Source organism: Medicago truncatula, chromosome 2 (assembly GCF_003473485.1).
Source record: "Medicago truncatula cultivar Jemalong A17 chromosome 2, MtrunA17r5.0-ANR, whole genome shotgun sequence".
In the NCBI taxonomy this organism is placed as follows: Eukaryota; Viridiplantae; Streptophyta; class Magnoliopsida; order Fabales; family Fabaceae; genus Medicago; species Medicago truncatula.
In genome coordinates, this window is record NC_053043.1 from 3,426,853 (window position 1) to 3,454,673 (window position 27,821).

Sequence of the window (27,821 nt, forward strand, 5' to 3'; positions counted from 1 at the left end):
ATAGAAAAAAAATCAATAGAGACATAACAACAATTCCTAGCAGAGGCATCTCAAGAAATTAGAAGCAGTTCAATATTCTCGTAAATATTTTATTCTTTAAGCATGCCCATAAATTCCTGCAACATGTTACAGGAAATTAGTTTTAAAAACGACCATACCTTATATCAGTAATATGTTTAATTAGTACCAAAAACAATTAGTTAATTTCTAACTTACTTTAATTTTGTTTATACTTCATAATAAATAAATGGCAATTCTGAACATGGAGAATAAGTAAACCACAAAAATACTCATTTGTAAAGAATACATACACAACTTCTCAATTGTGGTGATCGTGAATTTATTCAATTCTTGAATTAACATTGCATACGAAGCATAAACACCAAACTCATCATGTCAAATCCACAAAACATGAGTGGAAAGGTATCTTTACAATCCTTATTAATTTATATCTTTCACTTTCATCCCAAGTTTTTTTTTTTTTTTTTTAACTTATAGAATTAAAATTCTTTTTTTGATGATTAAAAAATGTGTTGCCCCATCATTAGGTCCTTTAAAATGTAACACTTAATTGCATGCATGTCTAATATTTCTATTTTCAACCCAATTTGAATAATAATCGATTTTGAATGTTTCTCTTGTAAATTATTTTATAGACATTTTTAAATATCCATTGTGGGTTTTGACTATAAGCTAATAAACATTAATTCATCAATCTTATACGCGTTTTGTGATGTTCATGGTTGGCACATCATGCTAATTGTTTCTTTTTATTCGAGTTTTAGGGCAATATAAGCAATTAAGGGCTTAACTAAGGCATGTCTGCTGTGAGATTCTGTGGTTTGAAGTCATCAATCTTTCGTCGAAAATCAAGTGATTTTGAGGTAATATTCTTTTGTCATTATAACTTTCATTTTCATTTAATTTCTCAAATTTTCTTTAGAATTATATCAAAAGATAATTAGAAACATTTAATCTGTGCAAATATTTTAACATATGTTTATTTAAAAAAATATGACACATAACTATATTTAGATAAATGTTAGTGGAGAAAATATTACCAACAAGAATTAAACCATTTGTTAGAATTAGTTGGAGATGGTTAATTATGAAGTTGTTATAAGTTAAGTGGTTAGTATGAATTGCATGTGTATTTAGTTAAGATTTGTTACTTTAGTTCGTTTTTTGACACATATTTGTTTTGTCTCCAATCGAAAATAATTGATCTAATTGACCGGTTCACACACATTAAAAATGTATAAATGAAAGAGATAGAATAATCATTTTATTGATGAGAATATGAATTACACAAATATGCAGTCAATGAGAAGTTCTTCCTCTTCTAACAAAAAAATGAGAATTTCTACTCCACCAAAGAAGCCTACAAAGGTTTACAATGATGTAAAGGGAGAGTCAATGGAGTGGTCATTTATAGGTATGGATCAATTGATGTTAATGATGAAAGTCCATAAGAAAATCTTTGTCTTCAGAGACATCATGGACCTTGCTCCTTTGAACACTTCTGCTTCCTTAAGAGAGGTACTTTTTACTTTTCTTCATGTTGAAGTAACACAAAATGTTCTTGCCTCGTTTATAACATTGTCTTTCATATATGTCATATTGCAGATGGTTATCACTTCATTGGAAGATCTACAAAGGCTTTACCCAAGGATCATCTCAATCAAGAAAGTGACAAATATTAAGGACAAGTCTATAGATCAGGTTTCAATCTTTTGTTACACCTAATTTAAATCAGAAATGTTATTTGGACAATAAAATTATTGGATTATTTTTATTATCTACTTTTATCTATTACATCGGTATTTGTTGTCGGCTATAAGTGGTGTATTTTTATAAGGGGTCAGAATATGATATTGGATTTTTTGTGTTCAAATAACATTAATTACTCAAATTAAACGTTCAATGATGATATTATTGTTATCCTAAAATACTAAATGTAGACAGTATTTCGTTAGGGTTTGGCATACTTGTGTGAGGGTTTAAAGTGTCTTGGAGAGTCATGGTTGAAGAAAAATGATTTTATGGACAACAAAAATTGTGAGTTACAAATAACATCATGCAAGGATAACACAAATATGCAACAATTAGGTATGTTATTAATACTAATCTCTCATATCCTTGTAAAAGAAGTAATCAGATTAATTTGAGTCTAGTAATATTTGAATTGTTTTGCAGGTAAAACTATGTTAGCTACACTTGATTGTTTAATTAAGATTGCAAGTGAAAAATTTGATATCATGGAAGAAGATTCTCCAAAGAAAGTTTTCAACTCCTCCAACAATTCAGATATCACACCAAAATGTGTCCTTCCAAGTCCAATATCATCATATACTTCAACACTTTGGTCTCTAAGAATTCAAGCTGTTGGAAAGCTAAAACCGATTGATTTAAAGCGCTTATCTTACCATATGTCACCACAATTGATTGAAAGACAAGAAAATAAGATAGAAAAAGAACTAACTAAAGACAAGGAAAAGGATCACAAAGTTGAAAATCATGAAAATGACTCAATAAAGGATCTAGTTTTTGACTTAAACACAATTGAGAAATTGGACAAAACAATGCCGCTGCCACCACCACCTCCTCCTCCACTTCCACCATCAACACCTCAATTGCCACCTGTTAAGATACCACCACCACCTCCACCGCCACCACTGTCTCTAGGCTTAAGCTCAGTAGCACTACCTCCACCACCACCTTTGTCCATGAAACCTGGATCAACTCCGGCTCCAGCTCCTCCACCGCCAATGCTACGTGGAAACGGAGGATCTGCACCACCGCCACCTCCACTTGGAGCAGGGAGATCATTAAGGGCTAGAGCTACTACAAAACTGAAAAGATCAACACAATTAGGAAACCTTTATAGAACTCTCAAGGGAAAAGTAGAAGGGTCTAGCCTTAAAGGAAAATCGTCTAGTGGGAGAAACACTGCAATTGGAGCAAAAAACACCGGTGGAAAACAAGGAATGGCTGATGCTCTAGCAGAGATGACAAAAAGGTATGCTCATATACTTTTCATTTGTATTTTAAAGTCTTATTTGATCTAATCTACCGGTACAAACGGTGATGACCCTAAGCGCGGGTGTTTGGGGCGACTCATAGCACCAATATTTTTTATCAATAGTATGTATATATATTTAGACGAGAACCAATTTGTGTAAGCAACTTATAGGTTATATGAAAATAATTTGACTTTATTTTATCTTTTGGTACAAAAATAACTTATACATAAACACTTGTATGATAAGCACTTATTTTTAAGATGTTGGTCCAAACAGGGCCCAAGTCTAAGTTGAATCAAATGTATCAATACCCCTTTCTATTTCATATTTTGATTTCCTTGGTTCATCTTTTACTAGATCATCTTACTTTCAACAAATAGAAGAAGATGTTCAAAAGTACACAAAACACATCATAGAATTGAGATCTTCTATTACCAATTTCAAGACAAAGGAAATGACAGAATTGATCAAGTTCCACAAAGAAGTTGAATCTGTTTTTGAGAAACTAACTGATGAATCTCAGGTTAGTTTAATTGCACTACAATCTAATGCATTTATGCATTTATACTAATTAATGATTCTTTCAATAATTATTAATTATTATACAATATTTATGCTCATAGGTGTTATCAAGGTTTGAAGGTTTCCCCTCAAAGAAGCTAGAAGCTATAAGAATGGCAGCAGCACTGTTCAACAAATTGGATTCAATACTTAATGAGCTTCAAAATGTGAATATAGTTACACCAGTGACTCAAGTCCTTGACAAGATTGAACGTTATTTCAATAAGGTGATACAAAATCCCTTCATATTAATGTATAAATTCATTTAATCATTGTTACTAAATCAACAAGATCAAACAAACAGATCAAAACAGAATTAGATGCTTTGGAGCGAACGAAAGATGAAGAATTGAAGAAATTTAAGGGCCATAACATCGAATTCGACTTCTACATCCTTGTCAAAATTAAAGAAGCAATGGTGGATGTTTCTTCAAATTGCATGGAGTTAGCACTAAAGGTTAGAAAAATGGCATACAAAAAAAATAAAAAAAATACATTTGGTTAATATTCATTAGGATAATTTAATTTAGATTATATTTGCATTTAAATTTAATTAATGCAGGAAAGACGTATTAATAATAGTAGTGATGGAAAAAGAAAAGAATGTGGTGGTAAGTTGCTTTGGAGGGCTTTCCAATTTGCATTTAGAGTTTATACATTTGCTGGTGGACATGATGATCGTGCTGACAAACTCACAAGAGAATTGGCTAAGGAAATTGAAAGTGACCCTAATCAACCATAGCTATTCATTGATCTTCTTCCACAATGATTCTTGTTAATAATCATGTAATATGTATATGTGCATGTGTGGATTAAAATATTGACAAGTGCTGAGATACCTAAAGTCGAGATTTTATTTTTTGTTTTATATGAAAAAATGTCAATCCATTTTTGTTTAAAGCCAAAATGAATATATTGAAACCATGTGCTCAACCAACCTGTAAATTCTTATGATGTGATGGATTATTACATCTACACCGATGATTAAGAGAGATACCGAATGAATTAATTGTTAATTGCTATACAAGTAAGTAAACCAAACACCAAGCTCCTCAATTTCCAAATCAGAACATTAGTTATCAAGACTTTAATTAGATTTATAAACAACATGTCGATAATATCTTCATCCTACACCTTTAGCAGGGGTTCAAATTGTCATACTCTCTAGATATACAAATTATTCCATAAACCTAAAAAAAAAAAAAAAAAAAAATTATAATAAAAACCGGATAAAGTATTACTAATAAAATGAACGAGTAAATACATATGAAAAATATATAAAATAATATATTTTTTGTTAGTGGGATGATTCACATTAAGAGTGGATGTACTGGTGTTAAACTCGTCGCCTCAATTCACTTGGGTTAGGTGGTATTGTTTTGGGACTTCGGAGCGTGCTCTTTCTAAAGATTTCAGATTTGATTCTCTCTAGTACTAATTTAAATAAGATAATTTAGCTTAAAAAAAACAGTTCATCTCCTTCTATACCTCAATTTTAATGTTAGGAAAAGTCTAATCACCTCACACCCATAACTAACTAAAACAGATTTTCTTTGTCTAATTAGTTGGACAAATCAAATGAAAACCTACGATTATAAGTCATATTGTCATGCATAACTATGAGGACTAATAGATTAAATTTTATCCATGTAAAAAACAAATTTCACCCATGTAAAAAGAATCGCCATGTACACAAAATATATATTTTATGGTGCACAAGTAATAAATTTGTTCATAGTGTAATGTAACACTATTTTAACTAGTTGAATTAGCCATATTTTATTATCAGAACTACAATATATCAACCGGTCAACCCACCCAACAAACACGTGCATATAACAAAGTGGTAGAAATTTTCAATCTTCAAGCTCTATCTTGATATTTCTGATTTTGACAATTCCTTTCCCATACCTTGGTACCAAAGTAACCACAACGCTATCATCATCCTCAGCTCCCAAATCTTCCAACAAATCCGTTAATCCAACCCTTAAACAACTATTAGTCTTCTTCTTTTTGTGATCATGGGAAGAATGAGGTACATTCACAAAGCTTCCAGCAAACTCCGTATTAACTGGCTTAATCACCTTATCATCTTCATCATTAATGAAAACATCAAACTTAACACCTAAACTCTTATCAAACTCAATCCCTTCAATCACTAAAACCTCTTCCTTTTCTTCCTTCTCCTTCTTGCTCCTTGATTTCTTTGGCCTCTTCACAATTGTACTAACAACATTATCCAAAACCAATGGACACGTAACATAACTCCTTGAATTAATCTCACTTGCATGTGCTTCACCAATACCAAAAAAAATTCCTTGAGCAACTTCCACATTTTTTTGTATTTTTTTTCTACATGGTTTAGGTTTAGCATTTAGCCATGGAGTATCAACATCTTGATAAACATAACCTAATTTTTTTGTGTCAAGACTGTCTTTCACCTTAACCTTCACAAGATTCTTATTCTCATCATAGAAAAGAAACTCTGATTCTAACCAATCTTTGTCTTTGAAATCTTTTCTTTTCCCACCAAGTGTTTTCCATACAGACCAAAACCTATCAATATTTGAATGGTGAGAGAAAAAAATAGGATCTCTAGCAGCTGCATAGAAAGTTCCCATGTTTTCAAAGTTAGGTTGCGTATTATCACCACTCCATCTATGAACTGGTCCATGTGGAACATTCTCTATGGATCCAGCACCTGGATCGGGTTGATCACCGGCACGGTAAGAGCTTCCGAGGAATAGAGTTGAAGTTTTTCCATTTGAGACAAGTTGTCTATACATTATAGTAAGGTTTGTGGAGATTCTTTCATTTTCATCATTTTCATCGTCACCGTCATAGTTTAAGTCTATGAGTGTTGGAGGTTGATGATTTGCATTTCGGAGTTCATCGTAAAGAGGAGATGTACGGTCGGTGTAAATGGAGGGAAATTGCATGCCATTTGGAGCGTCATAGTTCCAAAATGGTAAAGCAAAGGTTGGATCATTGATCAAGCTACCCAAGATTCTTTCATAGAAATAAAGATACCATCTATGAAAAGGAAAAAAGAGCCAAGAATTATGAACTTGAAGATCAAGATTAGGGAAACCAACTTGGGAATATGCACCATCACAATAAGCACAATGGATGTTTGCTTGTTGTATGAAACTACGTGGATCATTGGATGGTAAGGCTTTCATGAGTTCAATGGCTTTTTTGTACTTTTGTAGATATTCATCATTGACTAAATGTGCTGCTTGTCTTACCCTTAAGGGTTGATTTGATGAAGGAATTTTGTAATTTATGATTTTTGTGGAATTTGGTGGACAACAATTAATATTGTTTGGTGTTGCACCTAAGGGTAGATCCGGTGGACCACATGTTGAAAGGTCAGGTGGGGATATTGGAGAAGCTAGGGCAAAAGGGTTAGTGGTGAAAGTACCACAAAGTCCTCCAAGGCCAATTAGAACATTCCTCCTATTTCCTACAACAATGTTTTGTGGTTCTTGTTCCTCTTTAGGGTTGTTTTGGTTACTATTATTACCACTCAATGTGATCACTTGGCGTCTTGATAATTTTCTATGTCTAGAATATTTTTGTTGTTTTTGTGAAAATGGATAGGAAGAAGGGGAAATCTTTGAGTTGGAAGAGACATTGATTGAGTGAATGAAAGCAAGGGGTGAGATAGATGCCGCCATGGTTTAGCTAGCTATCTATCTTATATTTTTTTTTGATCGTGAAGATTTAAGACAATTTCTTAGTTCTTTTATAATGAAGTAATGAAGATATTTCTTACACTTAATGTGTACGTGTGTGGCAATGCTCCCTAAAAGAAATTAGTAACGTGGACTTAAACGTTAATTTTGACATTTAGCGAATTGGAATCGGAATTTGTTGTTTGCTAATGCATATGGTTTGAATGTTTTAACATTACCGTATCCATTTTGAGTACTACTATTGGCACCCAAAGTCCAAAATTCAAATCAAAATAATGAAAATTCTACCCACATAGAAGTCCGAACACGTAAATAGTATTATAGTGGGCAGGTTAGCTGTGAATGGAAGTAAGAAAGATCTTTTTACATGCGTATCTAATTTATTTGTTTGGTGTACATTAGGTGTCTATGCCCACAAATGCGGTGGTTTATTATCATTCTGCCAAAAAATAACAAGAGCTAGAGGATAGCATACCATTTTTTAGGGTATAATTGATTGCCAAGGGTGGCCTAACACTAAATAGGGCTAATAGTGGTGGTTAAACGGGACGGTCTGATTCGTTTTGGTCAACTCTGCGATTAATCCATCTAAAAAGGGAGGGTCAACTTAAGTGATTAATTAGTATTCTTTTTCTTTTGAAGAAGAACTTAAGTGGTTTAGCTAAAACTCTCACTTTGTACCCCTAGGGTGATAGGAGAGGTGTTCGAAGAATCGTGGTGCGATTTGAATAGATTTTAAGGTGAAAAATCATATGATCCAAAGAAGAATCATCGATCTGAATAGATTTCACCAATTAATTTTATCAGATTAATTTAGCACGGTTTAATTTAGATCAAATTTTAAATATCAAAATTATATTAAATTTTTTATTAATATTATGAAAATAACATATTTTATACAAAATATAACATACAATATATTAAAAAAAAAACATTACAAAATGACGATGATCAATTGTGTTTCAAACATATGAAATAAAAAAAAATGTAGATTAAATTAGAAAATTAAAAACCAACATATAGTTTATTAAAATGCAATATACCATACTGATAAAAAAAAAAAAAGTATTAAAATTTATGTATGCTGTTTGGTTTTGTTGATAAAAAGGAATTTGAAGTTTGATCCGACCTAAACAGTTTTACAAAATAACATTGAAATACATTCAATAATATTCGGTTTCGTGCAATTTTTCAGTTTTTTAGATCGATATTTGGATATGTTTAGTTATGAACACTCTCTAGCGGGAGAGTTTTAACAAATATGACATGAATATACATTCATATTAACTATCAAATGACCAAACCAAACATGATATATGCCCCAATTAATAATTAAAAACAATATAATAAAAAAAAAGTGGTGATTGCTATGGTTTTCTAAGGTGAAAAGAGAGAGTATTTTGTTTATGCATCATATTCTTAAAATATTAGTTTGTAATGAATATGTTTAATTCATTTTGTGTTAACCCTCTAGTTTCCTTTTTTTTTTTTAGCAAAAAACTTTCTACTTCTTAGATAAAGTAGGTCTTGTGAATCGGAGTTCGACCGTGAATGAATATGTTTAATTCAAATCTTCTAATTCTTCCAAAATACTCGGTAGTATTATGAATTACAGATGTATTTAGAAAAAATTAAATAAATGCATATCTTCTTATAATTTAAATGATGTTTATATATCGTAACAATTTTTTAATAAAAAAGAATTATGCCTAGCAATAGAAGTAGTATTACATAATTGGTGAGTGAGTGCATATTTTGACCTAATAAGAGAAAAGAAGCTTTAAATTTTTGCCATAAGTAGCATTTAAGATATGAATCAAATTCCAACCCTACAACTGTGTTTTGTCCATAACTGGTCTGTGATCACGTACCGAAGAAGATAAACACCATCAATCTCAACATATAAGGAATGAACATCTTAATTAGCAATTTTGATCAGACATAAGTGAGGCTGTTTATATTGATCACGCCTATATATGAAAAGGTTTGTTAAGGAACAAATGCAAACCAATTGTAATCAATGACAATTAGGTCTATGGAGCCACATGTATTATTAGATTGGGATTGTATTCTAACCAATAACATGTTGGAGAGATAACCAACCGAACATGACTCCTAACCAGGCTTTTTATACAATGATCTAATACTAAGGATCCCACTCTTGATCTTCCATCAAATTGAATTTAAGTTTTGATATACCAATTGCCGGAGAGTCTAAGGAAGTGTCAGGAGCAACAACAACCGAGAGAAACAAGAGGCCATTATGTCAACCTTGTTTGTGGAGATGGCAAAGCATTGAAATAAAAAAAAATATATCAATAATTTTATGAAAAAAAGGAACTTGGTAAATAAGTGTACGTTCTATATGCCAAAGGACACTTTGAGAAAGATTTTCCAAAATGCAAGGCTTGGATTGAAAAGAAATGTATGAATGGAACGTTTTATGCCCTTTTGAATCAAACTTAATTGATGTTCCTCATGATTTTTAGTGGCTTGATTCTGGTGCTAATACACACGCATCTAATTGTTCACGAGACATATGGAAAATGCTAACAGGTGTCTAAGTGCCCTTGCTCCAATGACACTTGTTAAGAAGTTTAAAGGTCAAATGCATCTAAAGGTTCTTTAAGTTTTTCGTTTTTCCTAAAGTGGTCTTTAAGTTTCAAAAGTCCCAAACAAGTCCTACTAGTTTTTGAATAAGTTCAAACAAGTCCTATTGTAGATAGCATAGTTGGTAATTGCTTCCTTGAACTCATCTTTGATACCAAATCTGGCTCATAACACCCACTTAAAATTAGTCATCTTTTTAGGCATGGCAAATGGTGTATAATGCTCTTTGTTGCTATCATCTGAATCATCACCATCATCCTCTAAAAGGACTTGTTTGAAACGATTCAAAAACTAAAATGACTTGTTTGGAACTTTTGAAACTTAAAGGATTTGTTTGAGACTTTTGAAACTTAAAGGACCACTTTGGAAGAAACGAAAAACTTAAAAGATCGACCAAATTTAAAGTACTCCTTATGTATCTAATTTTGAATCCTTGCAAAGTGTCATGTTAGCATGACCTTAAATAAAAATGCAAAAAGAGTAATAAAGCCTTATTCAACAATGAACTTGTTGACTCGGAGCAGTTACAACTTTTGACATATATTCGTCCCGAAAAGTCAGCCCTGAATAACAAGGCAATTTGTCTAAGACCATTATTAGCCTAGAGAACATATGATATGACAAACATGTATGCCATGGTGTTATCAAGTTTTTCTAGAAATAAGGGTAGAAAACATTGTAATAAAGGTTGCTTAATACATTTCATAAATCATGTCTAACTCATAATATTATTGTCAATGACATGCATTTGATTAAGTATGCGACTTACTTCAAATTTATTTTAAAGTCTTTTATCTTTCCCGCAATTTACTTTTTCCTGCAATTTTATCTTTCTTACACTTTACATTTATGCAATTTAGTTTTCAAGGCATTAACATTTTCTCCATTTTAGTTTGCAAGTCAATTTAATTTCATGCACTCTACATTTTACACTTCTTCGCATGTTCATTAACTTTTTTCTAAGTTACTTTTGGGGGGCTTTTCGATTTTCATTTAGAGCGATCCCAATCAAATCAACCACATCCTTGCATGATCTTCTACAAAGTTTTTTTTGTTAATATTTATAAAATAATCGTGTAATATATATGTGCATGTGTAGATTAAAACATGGTCGTCTTAAACACTATCGAGATATTGTTTTAAAAATGGGTATATGCAAAAATTTGGAGCATCAAAATTTTAGACGCCGAGATTGATTTATACAGAAAGTTAAACCCCTAAAAATTAATATATGTGGGAATTTGGCCCCTTAAAAACTTTGAGGTCATTTTTAATCTTAAACATTTTGGATTCCGGCAAGAACATAGTCAATAATTGGTTCGTAATTCGCTTCGCTACTTGATACGAGTTCTAGTACACAACCCTCAAAGTATTAGGTACGAAGGAGTACATATAGTCGATACACTATTTTAATTCATGGTATGATTTAATATATTCAACGCTACATATGAATATGTTTTCAAATTATACAAATGTAAAGCCATATTTACACAGATGAAATAATCAATATAAATACAAGATACACACACATAAATATATACTGTATTTTACTGTAAGAAATACGTATATATTTACCGGTCAACACACGAGCAATATAAATACATATACTTTACCTCAAAAAATACACATACATACCATGCATACATATATCAGTGTGGTCCTCCTTCACAAAATAAAATAAACTAATACACACACACATATATATCAAGTGGTTCAAATTTTCAACCTTCAAGCTCTATCATAATGTTTCTGATTTTAACAAGTCCTTTCCCGTACCTTGGAACCAAAGTAACCACAACACTGTCATCATCATCAACTCCCAAATCTTCCAGCAAGTCCGTTAATCCAAATCTACAACTACTATTAATATTCTTCATTGTTTGTTCATGCAAAGAATGAGGTACATTCACAAAGCTCCCAGCAAACTCTGTATTAAATGGCTTAACCACCTTATCTTTATCATTAATAAACACATCAAACTTTACACATGCTTTCGTATCAAACACAATCCCTTCAATAACTAAAACCTCTTCTTCTTCTTCCTTCTCCTTTTTGCTCCTTGATTTTTTTGGCCTCTTCACAGTTGTACTCACCATATCATCCAAAACCAATGGAAACTTAATATCGTTTCTTGAATTAGTTAAGTTCTCATTAATCTCACTTAGACGAGCTTTACCAGTACCAAAACTATTTCCTTGTGCAACTTCCACTTTTTTTTGTATTTTTTTACATGGTGTAGGTTTAGCATTTAACCATGGAATATCAACATCTTGGTAAACATAACCTAATTTTTTTGTGTCAAGACAGTCTTTGACATTAACCTTAACAAGATTCTTATTTTCATCATAGAAAAGAAACTCTGATTCTAACCAATCTTTGTCATTGAAATCCTTTCTTTTCCCACCAAGTGTTTTCCATATAGACCAAAACCTATCAATATTTGAATGGTGAGAGAAAAAAATAGGATCTCTTGCAGCTGAATAGAAATCTCCCATGTCTTCAAAGTTAGGTTGCGTATCATCACCACTCCATAGATGAACTATATTATGTGGAACAATCTCTACGGATCCAGCACCGGGATCCGGTGCATCTCCAGCACGGTAAGGGTTTCCGAGGAAAAGTGTTGAGGTTTTTCCACCAGACACAACCTGTCTATACATTATAGTAAGGTTTGTGGAGATCCTTTCATTTTCATCAACTTCATCGCTATCATCGCCAGGTACATAGTTAAAGTCTATGAGTGTTGGAGGTTGATGATTTGCATTTCGGAGTTCATCGTAAAGAGGAGATGTACGGTCGGTGTAAATGGAGGGAAATTGCATGCCATTAGGAGCGTCATAGTTCCAAAATGGTAAAGCAAAGGTTGGATCATTGATCAAGCTACCCAAGATTCTTTCATAGAAATAAAGATACCATCTATGAAAAGGAAAAAAGAGCCAAGAACTATGAACTTGAAGATCAAGATTAGGAAAACCAACTTGGGAATATGCACCATCACAATAAGCACAATGGATGTTTGCTTGTTGTATGAAATTACGTGGATCATTGGATGGTAAGGCTTTCATGAGTTCAATGGCTTTTTTGTATTTTTGTAGATATTCATCGTTGACCAAATGTGCTGCTTGTCTTACCCTTAAGGGTTGAGTTGATGAAGGAAATTTGTAATCTATGATTTTTGTGGAATTTGGTGGACAACAATTAAGACCACTGGGTGTAGCACCTGAGGGTAGATCTGGTGGTCCACATGTAGAAAGGTCTGGTGCGGATATTGGAGAAGCTAGGGCAAAAGGGTTAGCGGTGAAAGTACCACAAAGTCCTCCAAGGCCAACTAGAACATTCCTCCTATTTCCTACAACAATGTTTTGTAGTTGTTCTTCTTCTTTAGGGTTGTTTTGGTTACCATTATTACCACTCAATGTGATCACTTGGCGTCTTGGTAATATTCTATGTTTAGAAGATTTCTGTTGTTTTTGTGAAAATGGATACATGGAAGAAGAATGGGAAAAGTTGATTGTGGATATAAAGGAAATAGGTGAGATAGATGCCATGGTTTGCTAGGTATATTATTTTGGTATTATGAAGATATAAGACTTTCATAGTCCTTATATAGTGAACTATGATGAAGAAATTTCTTACACTATGTGTGACTGACGGTCCTTAATTTCCTTAAAAAATAAAACAAAAAAAAGGCTGATGGTCCCTAAAAGAAATTATTGACGTGGAAATGAACGTTTTGCTGACCTTTCAAAAAAAAAAAATTACGTTTTGCTGACATTACCAAATCGTCATCGACGGTAATTTTTTTGTTAGTTTATCATGGCTGAATTGCCATATTTTAAACAATACCACACTCATTTTTTTTCTTACTTTTTTTGTTGAAAACATTCATTTTTTATTTTTGAGTAAATAGTCAATTTCCCCACTAAAATTGTAAGTTTCATCAATTACCCTTTGAAATTAACAAAACTTCAATTACCCCCTGAAATTTCACAACGTTAGTCAATTTACCCCCTCCGTCAAATTTTTCTGTTAGTGAACATGACGTTTTGCAAATACCCCCCCTGAAGTTTTGCACTTATGTGCAAAATGCCCCCCAAACTTAAAAATTTATATTATTTTTTTCTTAAAAACAAACAATTAATAGTTAAATATTAAAACTAACTATTAATTTTGAAATTTGGGAAAACTACATGCATATATACATCAAAATAGGCTCCAAACTGAAAAAAAAAAAATATGTATTTTTTAAAGTGACAATAATGGGATGATTTGTGGATTAATATTGGGGGTTGTGTAGTTTAAATGGTTTGAGCAAATTGTTGAAGGAGTTGGAGGAGTTTAAAAACTAAGATGGTGAAGGAGAAAATATAAATTTAAATCTGATTATTAATTTGTTTATAATCCTCTAAAAATAATAATTTTTCTATTAGAAATAACCATTATTGTCACTTTAAAAATACACATTTTTCCCTATTTTGATGTATATATGTATGTAGTTTTTTCAAACTCCAAAATTAATAGTTATAACTTTTAAGTTTAGGGGGCATTTTGCATATAAGTGCAAAACTTCAGGGGGTATTTGCAAAACGTCATGTTCACTAACAGAAAAATTTGACGGAGGGGGTAAATTGACTAACGTTGTGAAATTTCAGGGGGGGTAATTGAAGTTTTGTTAATTTTAAGGGGGTAATTGATGAAACTTACAATTTCATGGGGGAAATCGACTATTTACTCATTCATTTTTATTACTTAACCGACAACCGTATATTCTTCTCAAAAGTCTCATCTATCCGATTTTGGATTTGGGTTTTTTCCAATACACCCCCCTCACGCCCAGCACTTTTTCCCAATACACCCCCTCATGCCCAACACTCTTTGGGCTTGGTGCGTGAATAGGTTTAGGCGGCCCTTGAATTCGACAAGCTCTGATACCATGTTGTAATTTGGGGCCTAACTCATCCTTACAAAACCGGTTTGTAAGGTGAGGATTGCCTCCTCTGTATAAACTCTTCTCAAGAGTCTTATCTATCCGATGTGGGACTTGAATTTTTTCCAATAATAGCATGTAACGATAAAATGCATAGAAATATAAAATAAAATCAAAGTAATCAGAATACATAAAACTCTGGATGTGCAACGTTGTCTTCCAAGTTATTGATTAAATTTGTCATTGATTGAAATTGATCTTTTAATATGTACCAAAAGACCACCACAATGAGACATAAAAGTAAATAATGTAGCACAAGATTGCAAAAAACACAGTGTCACACTTAAACGACAAAATCACGAAAAAAAATATGAAAGAAAATTTTGATCTATGTAAAAATCACTTATTTAGATGAGATAACAAACCATACCACATATATAATATATCTTAAAATGCAATGTTCTAATAGTTTGATTATAAACTTGATTTGGTCAATTGGACTAATCAAGTGTTAAGTCCAATTAACTAATAAGTGGTGTACTCTAAAGAATGTTCCAAAGAGATGTAGAACTAGATTGGTAGTATAGAGAAATGGTGTTACATGTATATAGTAGAGAGGAGTGTTTAAAACTCTCTTGAAGTAGGTAGAATATTAACTTATAATGTGTTTAGAACTCTCCCTTGGAGCCTATAAAAAATGAAGTGCTTGTCATTTGTTAACCAAGCAAGTAAAGCAAATAATTAAAAAATTAAACAAGAAACAAAATTGAAAATAGGGAAATCAAAATTGAATTAAAACCTATAAGGCATAATTTTAGACCTTTATAAACATAGAAATTGGAGGACTGAAGTGCTCGTTTGTTATAAATTTTTTTAAAATAGATTTTTCTAGTGTAATATGTTTTTGTTATAATTTTTTTAACATAAATTTTCAAGAAAAGCTTCAAATGAAAAATTCATTTGAATAGTTTATCTTAAAATGTCATTCTAAGTATTTCATCATTTTGTTATAAAATTTTGTAAAAATATCTAAAAGAAAAAAGTTATTCCAAATAGTTTTTCATAAAAATCATTTTTGAAAGATGTCATTTTGAAAAAACATGTGGTTTTTATTATGTAAAATCTTGAACAATGAATGTTTAAGTTAGTGAATGTCAAAATCTCTTTTTTAACATATTATAAAATAAGTTTGAAATAACTTCTTCTATTTTTTAGTACATTTCCAAAAAAAATCTATTTTTACAAATACAAAGAAAAATTTATTTTTTTAAAATCTAAAACAAACGGGCCATAAATCCTTCCTTTACATTTTTTGGGTTTGGATCGATGTTGTGTGTCTCTTCTAATTTAAATTTATATTTTGTAAAAAAAAAACCTAAAAAGATTCACTAATTTATCGATTGATATCATTTTAAAACTTTGTTTTAAATATAATTTTAAACCTACTTATATGACTTGCTTGAAAAAAATAAAACCTACTTGTATGATAAATTAATTCACTTTTAATGAATATGGGAAGACGTATGGATTAGCTAGCTATCTTTCCATTTTGTATCAAGCAGATAAAGTTTTCGGAGTCCCTAATGTTTTTGTTGTTGTAGATTGATGGATTGAATATTTTTACACTACGTACCGTGTGAAATTTGAGTGCTACCATTATATATATATATATATATATCCTATATATTAGTATGTTTGTTACCCTTTTGTCAAAAAAGAATGTTTGTTACCCTAGAGTCCAAATGTTATGGGGAGGCTAGCTGTAAATGGAAATTAGAAAGATCATTTGCATGCTTATCTTATTTATCTGTTTGGTTTATATTTGGTATCTATTCTGTGAGCACAAATGCAGTGGTTAGTATCATCAGTTTTCCAAAGACGTTAACCTATCATCAATTTATTCTTCAAAAACAAGTTAACCTATCAATTAATAAAGGATGAGTGATTGGGTTGGTCCGGTGATGTTGGATTTGGACCTTGAAATATGTTCATATTAAGGTTTCAGGTTTGACTCTACGAATGTTGAGTATTTTTTTTACAGGGTGTAAAAAGTCTTGGTGAACTAGTATTTGATATTGATTTTAATCTACCTTTATAAAGACGTATCTGATTACTTCAAAGCCACATCATATAGTTACTTTCCAGAACCCCAACTTGATGAAAGGAAAGTTACATTACCTTAACATAATGTAATTATTATATATATACGTACATCTAATTTGTGATGAATAATACATCAGTTGTATTAGTTTTTTTTATTATTATTCAAATAGAGTGTATTACTCTATTAATGAAAAAAAAAAACTTTAAAGTAGCTTTAAAGTTTTGTCATAAGTAGCACTTATCAATTTTGAATGAAAACCCAACCCTACAAATGTGTTTTATCCTTAACCGATTACGTACCAACGAAGATAAACTCAATCAATCTCACGTCTCATATAGTTAAGGAATGCACATCTTAGAAATTTTAATTAGGTATAAGTGACACTGTTTGTTTTGATCACGCCTACATCATATGCAAATCAGTCGTGCATAAGGTCTATGCAGTAATGCCTAAGCTAGAGTCACCATTTGATTAGGATTGTATCCTTTTTTTTTAGGTATATTAGGATTGTATTCTAACCAATAGTCTTCGTTGTTTTGGTTAATCATTTCATTCTCGGGAAAAATAGATTTTATAATTTGAAGTTTGATCAAAAGATAAATAAAATTTGATTAAGAATTGTATCACCTAAGAATTGAACTCAGGTTCTCCTGAACAATTTGTTTTTAGTGGAGTTCGTTAATCACTTTCTGTATTTTAGTATATGTCACTTAGGAAAAAAATATGTGTTTTATTATATGTTACTTTATTATTAAGGGTGGGAAAAAATAACCATGAACTGCACTGAATTGAAACAAAATTAACCAAACGATTATAGTTATTCGTGAACTGAACCGTTAATTTAATAACAGATTTGAAACTATAACCAAACATTTTTGAACGGAACTCAATCATTTAAAACCGAACCAAAGAGTGAGCAGTGTTGTATCGAACGGCCTCAAAAGTGAGATATTTAACTTGGTATTTTTGATGTAATCAAGAAAATCCGATGAAGCAAGTTTCTCAACTAATTAAGGTCTGAAAAATTGCATAGAGAAAAGCTCCTCTTATCACGTTTCTCAACTAAGGACTTTTGAAGAAGAGTAGTGTTAGCAATAATATATTTTTAACACTTTTTTCAACACTAACTTTCCTATCAAGTCAATGAATGTTGAAGTAAGTATCCTTAGAATTCTTCAATAAAGAAATTTGAGAAATAGTAGTAAGGTGCAAAAACTCAAAGAAGACTCGTGTCTAACTGCTTAGTACTTGTTTGTTGGGTAAAACACAAAATTAGAAAGCTGGCAAGCAAAGCTCTTGCAAGGACTAATTAAGTATAGTTCGATTTAAAATATTAATTTTGGTTCAGTTTGTATGCAATAAAATGGTCAACTATCCCCGTGAGCGTAGCTCAGTTGGTAGGGATATTGCATATTATATGCAGGAGTCGGGGTTCGAACCCCGGACACTCCACTTCTCCACAATTAAATTGTGTGAGCTCTAGCCACTAGACTATTTGACCAAAAAAAAATGGTCAACTGAATTATAATTTTGGTTTAGTTCGGTTGATCCCAAACCACAAACGGTTTGGTTAAAAAAAATTAATCATTATGATGGTTCGGTTTTCTTTAATTATTCAGTTAATTATTTCTTATCAATGTATATAGCCATTTGCAATAAATGTGTAAAGGCAGAAAAGTTGTATATATCTTTTTTTCTCAAATGTATATTATGTATATGTGTATATATATATTTTTTTTTCAAGTAGACTAGTGACTGGAGCTCATATAATTAAATGTGGAGAAGCGGGGTGTCCGGAGTTCAAACCTGACCCCTGCATAAAATATGCATCGTTTCTATCAATTGAGTTAAGCTCACAGGAACATGTATATGTATATTCTATAAAATAAAATATTAACCCCAAATGTATTATGTATATTCTATAAATAAAATATTAACGACACTCTAATATATTATTGGTAAAATAAATATAATATATTTATCAAGATGCTTCTTTTTTTCCTTTTTATTTTAAATATTTATGATTTTCATCAAATTTATGTTAGACTTGCATGATTTAACATAACATGTCTCGTCTAAGTAGGATAGAAGTGTATTAAAAAATATGTATTGTCACTTGTTAATTCTCATCTTCTTCTTTTTTGAGGGATAGTACTCATCTATTTATACTTATCCAAATCTTTGTACATGTTGCACAAAAAAAAAACTTTGTAAATAAAAACAAAGATTGAATGAGCAACCCCTAAAAAAAAACAATTGAAATAAAAAAAATGAGTGTGTATTTACTAATTATTTTTTTACAAACAAAAAACACTATTTGCAAATAACTCCTTTTTCTTTCCATAAATTCCATAAGGTAATTCAGTGTAAGACATACAAAATGTTGACACCTCTCTAAAATAACTTCTACATTTGATACGTAGACACCCTTAGGTGGCAATACACTCCTGGACACCCACACAAAAATCTAACATGTGATTACGTGGACCCCGCACAAGCACATTTTCTCTTTCCTCTCCTCTTCTCTCTTTCTAGAATATAGGGTGTACAAAGGTGTATGGAAATAAAGGGTGTCTATGTAACATTTTCCTTATTAAAATGTAACATACAAAGCCTCCCTACATTAAATCAAGAAAAAACAATGCATTTGACAATGATGGTAAAAATCTTTCTATTTCTCCATGTTAAAACGCTACCACAAAAAGACATGCAAATTTTATTTTTTGTGAAGACAAGAGAAACAGGTGCGTTTTTCTTTAGTCACAAAAATACAATGACACATAGTTGAAATCAAGAAACGAGGATCTATACTTTGTATGGCATTTTCTATATAAACACTAGACATTCACAAGAAATTAATGTGACAACAACTAAGAAAATGGACACAACAAGATGTGCAACATTTTTTGCAATGTTGGTTTTTCTGAAGCTATTAGGGTCCCTTCAAGGCCTTTCAAATTCTATTCCAAACTTTTACTCTGGGGCTAGATTGTACCCTCCACCTAGTCCTAGAGTTAGTAGTCAAGTCCCAGCTTTAGCTAAGAATTGCGACTTGTTAGGCAAAATTTTAGGACTGGTGAGTGACCACGGTTCAATCGGCAGCGATAGTGAAGCGTTAACCAACTTTGATACCTCAATCCGACAACCTCGGAGACCAAAACAATCAACAGAGATCTATGACATAGCTGTTGCCCCTTCTGATGATTGAATTCAACATAAAGAGGTCAAAGTTCTTAGCCTGATAGATAGTTAAGTTAATTAAGTCTAAGTTATACATGCTAAGAATTTCTAGAGTTAATCACCGTATGATATTATGACAGAAAGTATGCTAATACATATTATACAAAATAATTGTGGAATAATACTTCACAAATATCATGTAATGTTAGATATACACTACCAGGTTTCATGAAAGTTTCATTTTAGTAACATATTACTAATTTCTTCCTACGTATTCCATTCGAATATTTTAGTTATTACGACAGGTTAAAATTTGATTGCTATACTTTATGACCAGTGATTAACAATGTTATAGGCTGCAAATCATAACCATAGCTTCTCAGGTGGCCATAGTGATGTCTGAGATCAATAATGTTGGCTAGAGTTTCAACAGAAATACAGATGATATCGTCCAAATAATAAGGAATTAACCAACGAAGACATGAGAAATTGTTTTAAGAACGTAGTTCAAAATAAAGTAAAACTCAACCAGACAAATCAAAAAATGTAACCGAATAGCATGATTTCAAGTCAAGTACTTTAAATTTACTGCTACTGCTACTTTTTCTTGGCGAAGACGTATCTGCACATGACACGACACCGTTCTTATTAACATTTATTTAATATAGAAACACGCACGCATATATACATACATAAATATCCTCAGCGTCAAAACGGATACAGCAACAAAACAAGCTACAATCTAGCTTAATCACTGATGCCAACAGCTACTTTCACCTCTTATTTATGTCACAAGGTGAATAGCATCTAATGAAAAACCGACCAAAACATGAATCAGGATCTTGATAAGCATCAGCAAACTAAAAGAAATTGAGATGAGATCAGTAAGTTATGGGGATTACCATGTTCTTAACCAATTCATTTGGCTAGAATCGGAACACCACAGGCAGCAGGAGCATGCTTACCATCCTTAAAGACAAGGTTTCCTCTCACAAAAGTGTCCAAAACTTTTCCTGCTAACCTACTTCCCATATATGCAGACAGGCTCTGTATACCAAATTTGAAGACGAGATTTCATAAAATCAACAAGTCACTGGCCAAAAATATTTTTCTTGGTAACAATAGAAACGGTGGACCATTTTGAAATGGTGAAAAATATAATTTTTATAAGAGTGAAAGGGTTTTTTTTAGAACAAAAATACTCAATTCGATCCTTGATATTGCACTCTATCGACCTAGTCTCCGATATTATCAATATCAATATATTTCAAAATGATCTTTAGAATTGCAAAATGTTAATCATGTTTATATTCATCTCTCTCTTATCGAATACATCTCTGACATCACTCACTTAGTTTCAAATGCATCCCCAACATTACCAACTTAATATCTTCATTAGTCCCTAAAAAAGTTCCTGTTCCCACTAAATTATGCAATTTGTCCACAACTAAAAAAGTGTAACAAGAAGTAGCAACTATATTGATACAGAAGTTTGAAAGGTTTTAAGTTACACAACAAAGAAGTCAAATCCATGAACATAATAATGAGTTCAATAACAACATAAAGAAGAACTGCTCATCAAGAATTAAATAAAGAATTAAGACTTACAGGATGTTTAATGAAAACAGGATAATCGTCGTTAAGGTCAAACTCCACCTCTGGCTGCCACACTACAATATCTGCATGATTTCCAACTGCAATGGCTCCCTAAAGCATAAAAGGGGAAATTATAATTTTTTAGATAAACAGTCAGCAATTATTTTTTTATAAAGCATATACAGAATCATAGGAACAAAGACTACTATTATTAATATTATTCCAAGTCTGGCTCCACAATAAAGAAAACTACAAAAACAATAATGCATAATCATGAAGGAAATTATAATTATGTCACCTTTGATTCTAACCCCGCTAATTTTGCAGGTTTCTGGCTCCACAATAACGATAATTTTTCTAGAGTTAACCCATGCTTCTTCCCATATGACCAAGTCACTGGAAGATCGAACTACAAGTCTCCCAACAGATTATCCGTTAGTCTTTAGATCCATGATAAGAAATCAAACTCGTTATAATCAATTTTTAGAGATCTAAAATAGGTTTATAGTATTTCAGTAAGAAACTAAGAATAGATTTCATATATTCTAACATTCATTGAATGGTAATTAACTAACCTGCAAAGATGATATGCCACCCCACGCTTTCAAGAAGTCACCTTCCTTAAGAAGCTTGAGTTTAGGTACAGTTGGTGAATGATCAGAACTTAATAGGTCAATGTGTCCGTCCTAAAACGAAGAACAGAACAAGTAAAATTGTTGAGATCATACATGATTTAAGTAAGATTACCCTTATTTTGGAGCAGAAGCATACCAGTAGAGCCTCCCATAACTTTTCTCGGTTTGATGCATCACGAATGGGCGGGGAACACTTGTAACGAGTATCTTTATCTGGTATCTCTTCAGATGAGAATGTTAGGTAATGGGGGCAAGTTTCGATGCTGATGCTGTCCCCACGGCGTTTTGCTTCCTATATAGAGTAGAATATAGATGTACAATAATAGCATTGTCATATGATAGGAGAAGTTTGCTTAAGTTTTTGAAACACGAAAAAAGTACTTCAAATGTTTGTAGCAAGGATTTGAGTTCAATTAATTATATAGTAATCATGTTTAAGGATACCTTAATAAGATCCAAGGAAGCACTTGAATCAGACAAGTGGACAATGTGAACATGTGCTCCTTCTAAAGAACCACCGATTCTAGTATCCTTTGTAGCATCTACAAGTTCTTTAATGGCTGCCTCCTCCCTGGTTATCTAGCATTAGTAATTTTTCATAAAATTTAATGGACATTGTGCGAAAATATGCTCGGTGGTTCAAGAACTTTAATCAATTTTATGTTTTTATATGATAAAAAAAAAGATAATAAATCATTTGGAAATTTTGCCAGAAAGCGAAAGCCAAATGTCTTACCAAGAAGGTGGCCTAGTGTCGAGATATGTCTTGTAAGAATGAGGGTCGCCATTACCTTCAAGTTCCGAACTACTTTCAGAATCTTGTTGAATCTCGGAGTGCACAAGTAAAGGTCTTCTGTATTTTGCCAACACAGACAATCCCTCCTATAAACAAGTACATTTGCTACGCAATTAAACAATGCCAATAGGAAAAGAGACGTTTTAGTATAAAATAAATAACATTACTCCAACGAGATTGGAGTAATGTTACTTGCAAGCAGGGACAATACAACAAGCAAAGCAACAATCCTATGCCATACTAATGTGAAAATAACATAAAATAAAAAACGTAACTAGTCACGCAAAGAAATATAAAAATGATTGGAAAAATACTTGTTCCCAGTTATAACTTCTTATAGTTTAAAAGGATTGTACCTTGATATGTTCAATAGTAGTCATCGGGAAGTCATCAATTCCTGAAGGACACATGAAAGACTGCAACAAAAAAAACGCAAAGCAAGATAGTGCCAAACCGTTTCAGTGATATATACTAACTAGAGCCAGACCCTAGAAATTCTAGAATCCACAGATTCTTAAATTTAAAGTAAACAAGAATTAACAATAAATCGAGAAGAAATTGAATCATGAAGTAGATCCTACTTAATATGTCCTTGACCTTGAAGGCAAAGTTTATTGGTAGTAATGCACAAGTGTTCAAATGATTACCTTTAAACCAAGAACACCAGCATCTAAGAGACCTTCAAGAATACTGGTATTTTGTGCATTTTCAGGAACCAGGCCTCCCCAAAAACCTGAAAAATATTTAAGTAAAATAATTTAGAAACTAATTGATCGTACAACTCTTAAGCTGAGGTGGATTTTGTGGATCATACCAACATCGACATAGATTTTATCCTCTGCAGCTTCAAGCTGGAAAGGGTAGAAATTCATGTCAGGTATAGAAAAATTAATTCAATTCAACAGTTAATAACAAGTAAGCCTAAAAATTTAACACAGCAATAAACAGCTTACCTAGATATGAAAATATGAATAGCTAATCTGATTTTAAATAATATATTTCAAAAGGAACTCTTCCGTCTATCTCTTTGAAATGGTTAGTTTCGTCATATGAAGCACGGACACTCCTCGGATTAGGCATGTCCCAGTGTCCTTGTCCGTATCCGTATATGACGAAACATTCATCATATGAGGATAGATAAACTTAGAACACTTTTTTTTGGTGGTGTAAACTTAGAACACTTTAAATAGTATTTGTAAATCGCAGATCGTGGAAAATTTCAGGTTGTTCAAATTCAGCTATGCTAAAATACTAGTATTGTACTAAACGGCGTATCATGGAACAATAGTGAATTGTTCAAATTCCACTACACTAAAGTGTTACTGTAGCCGCAAATTTGACAACACTGCTTAAAAGAAAAAATAAATGCACCAAAGTGAACAATAACCGATACCTTAAGTTCTAGCGTTTCCTTAGACATGGTTGTTGGATGATTGTTTAGAGGCATGTCAACGACGGTAGTTACACCTCCTGTTAAAAACAAATCTTATCTTTATTAACAACAATGAGCAAAGACAGGAGCACTAGTAAAGTGTAACAAATTGATATGTCATATAACATTGTATATGCCTGCAGATGTGTGCGAATGCACGACTAATTTGCCAATAGAAAAAAATACCAAAAAATCCAAACAAATTTCAAGGTAGAGCAAAAGTGAACATCAGCATACCAGCAGCAGCAGCTTGGGTACCAGTAACAAATCCCTCCCAATCAGTTCTCCCGGGTTCATCAAGATGTACATGCCTTCCAAAGTAATTTATGTAATAAGCAAAGATATGCCAAATTGAAAACATGTTAAAATATAAAATGAACCAACAGAATTCTACAGATTGTAAGGTGAGCATGTACAACTTTTTCTGTTTTGGTAATTACTTTACCACTTGTACTGATTCCGTAGATTTCATTTTCACCCTAACATTACATACTAATTTGATAAGAAAAACATATTACAAATGATTTTTTCACCAAACTAGTGCATTTTTTAATTTTCTTACACAATCAGGGTAAGTTGTGACTACTACTCATAACTTATCTTACTTCCAATTCAAGAAAGTCGTTCTTTGCCTGATTTTTAAAAAAAATAAATAAAGCTATTGCTCCCAATCATGAATTCAATATTTTATTTTATTTTGTCAAAATTTGGCAATTTTTACGTGAAAAGCAAAATTTAACTCTGATTTTTTTTTAATTAAACAAATTTAATTTATTAAGTAAAAACAGTTAAATTACAATACACATATTATAACAAATAGGTGGTGATGTGATGACGTTTCACAATGAGGTCGGTTTACCATACAACCAACTACATGACACAAAAAATCTTGAACTTCTATACTTGTTCATAACTAGAGAGTCAATACTAAAAGGAGATTCAGATGCAACCTACCTTTGGAAGAGGAAATCTAGATAGACACATCCTCATTATACACACACACACACACACACGCAATTTGAAGCACATGAAAGCCTAGCAATAACCAACACGAGGAAATCTAAACTTGATTCTAATTTAGATGAGTATAGGATGTCTCCATCGCAATGTTTTGATACTTTAGCTTACTTGAAGGGAAGAATTTGTAGATATATTGAGTATTCCAATAACCACTATGGCATATGAATTTTCTTTTAGTACGGACTCTCGAGTTTTAAACAGGTATAGAATAAGGTCAATGAAAGAAGAATCAGTTCAGTTCAAGCTCTATTGTTCACACCCAGCTGGTTGTATGGTTTAAAGGTAAGCTTTTAAAAGTTATATCATTTTTAGAATTTATAATTAATTAACTAAATAGTAATTTTTTTATTTTTTTGCTGAATATGGCAATGACAATAATACTAATCTAAGATGATAGAAGAGGACAAGCATCTAACACTTTTAAATCTTGCTTGAGAAGGTTCAAGTGACTTTGTTGAGAGTCAAATTAGGATTATTTAACACTCTATTTGAATTTATCCCCGTGAGCTTAGCTCAGTTGGTAGGGATATTGCATATTATATGCAGGAGCCGAGGTTCGAACCCCGGACACCCCACTTCTCCACATTTATATGTGTGAACTCTAGCCACTAGGCTACTTGACCAAAAAAAAAAAAAAAACACTCAATTTGAATTTAGTTGAATAATCTGTATGTTGTTTAGGACAATTAACTATTCTTCTTAACATACATCTACAAAACAGTGAAAGAAAATAAACCACGGGAGGATTTTGACATCTTACACATCAATCAAGCCAGGCATGACAACAGCATCTCCATAATCAATCACTTGATGCACAGAATTATCCTTCTTGCCATAACCTTCAACAATAGAAACTATCTTCCCTTCGTTTATCTCCACTATCATGTAATACATTTTGAACAACAATTTGTCAATAGGAAAATATGGTAAGAATCCAAGTCAAATATAAATTGATCAAGAAGAAAAACCTGATCCAGAAATGAATCCTTGTGAAGTCAAAATACGTTTGCTGGATATCCAATAATGACTATATGGAAGAAGACTGCACTCATCTCCTGGTAACTGTGTCACACAAAAAAAGATTAATGACTTGCTCATAATCATATACAGAATCATGAATCTAAGAAAAGTAAATAATTTAGCACCTTTATAATAGGAGATTGTAAATAGAAGAATAGTGAGAATGAAATTAGGAGTGTTAACAGTGGCAATACTCTCCATAGTAGCTGATCCATTTCTCTTTATTTGTCGGAACTTTAGATGCATTGAATATGGTAATGAAAGATGAAACATTAAATGATAAGACTTGTCACAAAAAAATCAAAACTAATCTATTTTGTCTTGTTGTAAATTAAAATATACTCAAAATAACAACACATGGTGCACGTGGATCCATCCTCTTGCTACCTCTGTTACCATACAATCAGTATATATATTGACTATTCTTAGACTATTCTTTTATACATTAATTAATTTGGTATTATTTAAACTAATTAATTGAGAAACCAAATTAAACTATGGCAGGCTAAGCCCTTAAACCAATGCCACCATCTACTAAAAAGATTAATGGATTAGCTCAACACAAAAATTGTTATCGTCTATCCGTTTCGAACGTGGAACCTTTAAAGAAGACCACTATTAAAAAATTAGTTATTGAAACTGAATATTACTTGAATCAAATTCAAATTTGATTTCAATTGATATCTTATTTCAAATTAACAAGCAAATAAATTGTATTTAAATTGGTATCTTAATCATTATGTATTTGGACCGCTACCTTTAATTCAAACCACTTTGCTTTATCCCAAGACTCATGTTTGGGGACTGTGGATCGCCAATATTCATATAAGGACCCCCTAGCCCTATATGAGGGTGTCGCCAATACTCTAGCAAGGGTGTACCCCTTTTCCTTGTCCTCAAAACCATCATGCTTGTACCTTGAGGCTAAATATCGGTCATAATATCCAGATTCATGAGGATTAAGTCAAACCCAATCAGACTAGCTATAAATAACCCCTTGAGGTAGAACTAGTTTTAATATTGTACTCACTGCATGTACATTATTATTATTTTTTAATAGAAATTAGAAAATCATTTCCTAAGTCAACAATTTTTGCAGAAAAAAAAAATGGAAACTAAACGATTTTTTTGTTTCTAAAAAATAAAAGGTAGAACTTATTCCAATACAAGACACAGCCCTTGATCAAAAACACTTGTTCAGTTGTTCCAAATTTATGAT

General features: G+C 31.9%; 4 protein-coding genes across 5 annotated transcripts; 1 reads left to right on the plus strand and 3 right to left on the minus strand.

Annotated features, from left to right (window-relative positions):
* The first annotated feature begins 728 nt into the window (after positions 1-728).
* LOC11428549 (uncharacterized protein At4g04980) lies at positions 729-4,521 on the plus strand. Its single transcript, XM_003593466.4, has 9 exons — positions 729-884; positions 1,321-1,539; positions 1,627-1,722; positions 1,977-2,109; positions 2,197-3,019; positions 3,381-3,546; positions 3,647-3,811; positions 3,889-4,041; positions 4,147-4,521. Exons 1-9 carry the CDS (start codon positions 819-821, stop codon positions 4,324-4,326), a joined length of 2,001 nt encoding a protein of 666 aa, XP_003593514.3. The 5' UTR covers positions 729-818; the 3' UTR covers positions 4,327-4,521.
* A 735-nt stretch (positions 4,522-5,256) lies between these two features.
* On the minus strand, positions 5,257-7,309 carry LOC11430769 (polyphenol oxidase A1, chloroplastic). Its single transcript, XM_003593467.3, has one exon. It carries the CDS (start codon positions 7,262-7,264, stop codon positions 5,441-5,443), a length of 1,824 nt encoding a protein of 607 aa, XP_003593515.1. The 5' UTR covers positions 7,265-7,309; the 3' UTR covers positions 5,257-5,440.
* Positions 7,310-11,460: 4,151 nt separating this feature from the next.
* LOC11425155 (polyphenol oxidase A1, chloroplastic) lies at positions 11,461-13,470 on the minus strand. Its single transcript, XM_003593469.3, has one exon. The coding sequence runs from the start codon at positions 13,438-13,440 to the stop codon at positions 11,614-11,616; it is 1,827 nt and encodes a 608-aa protein (XP_003593517.1). The 5' UTR covers positions 13,441-13,470; the 3' UTR covers positions 11,461-11,613.
* Positions 13,471-20,455: 6,985 nt separating this feature from the next.
* LOC11424917 (allantoinase) lies at positions 20,456-26,887 on the minus strand. 2 transcript variants are annotated; one of them, XM_003593474.4, is made up of 16 exons: positions 26,728-26,821; positions 26,551-26,644; positions 26,343-26,460; positions 24,800-24,873; positions 24,524-24,600; positions 23,945-23,981; positions 23,778-23,863; positions 23,487-23,546; positions 23,071-23,216; positions 22,779-22,905; positions 22,471-22,626; positions 22,275-22,385; positions 21,998-22,108; positions 21,712-21,810; positions 21,006-21,150; positions 20,456-20,725 (listed from the first exon to the last, which is right to left on the minus strand). In XM_003593474.4, the coding sequence occupies exons 1-15, from the start codon at positions 26,815-26,817 to the stop codon at positions 21,022-21,024; spliced, it is 1,515 nt and encodes a 504-aa protein (XP_003593522.1). In that variant the 5' UTR covers positions 26,818-26,821; the 3' UTR covers positions 20,456-20,725; positions 21,006-21,021. The 2 variants fall into 2 exon arrangements, with proteins under 2 accessions (XP_003593522.1, XP_003593520.3); XM_003593472.4 differs by having other exon boundaries at positions 20,467-20,910; positions 26,728-26,887.
* Between the last annotated feature and the right edge of the window lie 934 nt (positions 26,888-27,821).